The following is a 2277-nucleotide window of genomic DNA, read 5'->3' as shown; positions in this document are numbered from 1 at the left end:
GGGTGCTCCCGCCTGCTCTGTGCAATGCAAACAGGGGCTCCTGAGCCAATGCTGCCGTGTCTGTGCCTGCAAGGATGGGGCACCTGTGTGAGCTGGGGGAGAGGCCAGGGCTGCAGAGGGAGGATGTTGTTGGCAGCTCCATGAGGATGCTCTGGGAAGCTGCCCTGGGCTTTCCAGCACATTGGGATGGATCAGCCCCTGCTCTGCTGCTCCTTCCCGTCTTCCCCAGGGCCCTTGCAGAGCACCAGCCATGCTGTTTGCTCCCAGCCTGCCCACAGCCACCCTGGGGCTGCTCACAGGGGTTTTCTGTGCTCAGCATTGGCCTGGCTGTGTTCTTGAGAGAGCCCAGGCAAGGAGCCTGGAGCCGCCAGGACCTGGCCTGAGGCGTCAGGGCTGCCCCAGCAGTGCCCATGGCCTGTCCCTGCTGCAGCCCTGGCACTGCCACCCCAGGACTGTGCCCGGCCCCGAGAGCACTCAGGCCCTACAGCAACACCAGGGCCACCAGGGCAGCGGGGCAGGGCCATAGCAGCAGCACTGGCAACACCAAGTGCTGCTGCTGCTGGGCACAGCTGCTGGGCCAGCACTGATCTGCCCCCAGCTCTGCACACAGACATTGCTGCTGCAGCTCCAGAGAAGGAGCTCTGTGGGACATCTGTGATGAGGTCCCACAGAGGACCTCTGTGTTGGGGATGGACCTCTGTGGGACCCATTCGTGCCTTGAGACACTCTTGGGTTTTCCTCTGACTTTTACTACTGGAAAGATTTTTACAATCTTCTCTCAGGCCCTGTGGTTCAAGGGCTCAGCTCCAGATGCACCACAGGGCTAAGCATCAAGCAAATCCTGACAATCCTGACCAAGTAAAGGGCATCTTGGCAGAAAACTCTGCTGGGAGATCCTTTAGTTCCTTTAAAGCCACTAAGAGCACAGTCCCTCATTGACACAGTCTGTGGCCACAAAGAAGGTGGAGAGAAGCAAAATGAGAAATGGCACAAAGAATGACATTTCTTTGTGGAAAATATTAAAAAGTAAAACAAGGAAAAGAACTTCCAAAATTAAGCCAACAAGAAGTATCAAAGATGACTTTTATTATAAGTGATTTGCAGAATTTGGCCCGCAGGTTAATGCTCCTGAAAGCATCCAGTGATCAGTGTCCACACTGCAGCCTTGAGCTCCTTGTTCCTCAGGCTGTAGATGAGGGGGTTCAGGGCTGGAGCCACCACCGAGTACAGAACTGACAGGGCCAGATCCAGGGATGGGGAGGACATGGAGGTGGGCTTCAGGTGAGCAAATGTGCCAGTGCTGAAGAACAGGGAGACCACGGCCAGGTGCGGGAGGCAGGTGGAAAAGGCATTGTGCCGTCCCTGCACAGAGGGGATCCTCAGCACAACCCTGAAGATCTGCACATAGGAGAAAACAATGAACACAAAACAACACAGTAATAAACTGCTAGTAACCACAAGAAGCCCAAGTTCCCTGAGGTAGGATTTGGAGCAGGAGAGCTTGAGGATCTGTGGGATTTCACAGAAGAACTGGCCCAGCGCATTTCCATGGCACAGGGGCAGAGAAAATGTATTGGCCGTGTGCATGAGAGCATTGAGAAAGCCACTGGCCCATGCTGCTGCTGCCATGTGGGCACAAGCTCTGCTGCCCAGGAGGGTCCCATAGTGCAGGGGTTTGCAGATGGACACATAGCGGTCGTAGCACATGATGGTCAGGACACAGTACTCTGTCAGAGCACAGAAAACAAAAAAAAAGAGCTGAGCAGCACATCCTTTGTAGGAGATGTTTCTGGTGTCCCAGAGGGAATTGTGCATGGCTTTGGGGACAGTGGTGCAGATGGAGCCCAGGTCAGTGAGGGCCAGGTTGAGCAGGAAGAAAAACATGGGTGTGTGCAGCTGGTGGCTGCAGGCTACGGCGCTGATGACGAGGCCGTTGCCCAGGAGGACAGCCAGGGAGATGGCCAGCAAGAGGCAGAACTGCAGGAGCTGCAGCTGCCGTGTGTCTGCCAATGCCAGCAGGAGGAAGTGGCTGAAGGAGCTGCTGTTGGACATTTGCTGTGGCTGCACATGGGGACCTGTTCATGAAGAAAGGACAGTGACAAGTCAGGAGAGGCTGCTCTGAGCCAAACCTGGGCCATTCCCTGCAGACTGTTCTGCTGGGACTCACCCAGCCTTTTTCCTGCTCTGGGAAAAGCTTCACCCACATCTCTGCCTGAGCTCCAGTTGTGCTGGCTGAGTGTGCCAGGAGCAGCCAGGCCTGTGCCTAAAGGCTCACGA

At 55.8% G+C, this 2277-nt stretch overlaps 1 protein-coding gene across 1 annotated transcript; it reads right to left on the bottom strand.

Annotated features, from left to right (window-relative positions):
* Positions 1 to 1119: 1119 nt before the first annotated feature.
* On the bottom strand, positions 1120 to 2052 carry LOC311164341 (olfactory receptor 14J1-like; the record flags this gene model as incomplete). The annotated part of the gene is made up of 1 exon (XM_084223762.1): positions 1120 to 2052. One exon carries the CDS (start codon positions 2050 to 2052, stop codon positions 1120 to 1122), a length of 933 nt encoding a protein of 310 aa, XP_084079888.1.
* Positions 2053 to 2277: the final 225 nt, after the last annotated feature.

The sequence above is a fragment of the Fringilla coelebs genome (genome assembly GCF_963513975.1).
Source record: "Fringilla coelebs genome assembly, chromosome: 31".
NCBI classification, from domain to species: domain Eukaryota; kingdom Metazoa; phylum Chordata; class Aves; order Passeriformes; family Fringillidae; genus Fringilla; species Fringilla coelebs.
Note: the sequence above shows the minus strand (reverse complement) of the source record. Positions and strands in the feature narration are given on the sequence as shown.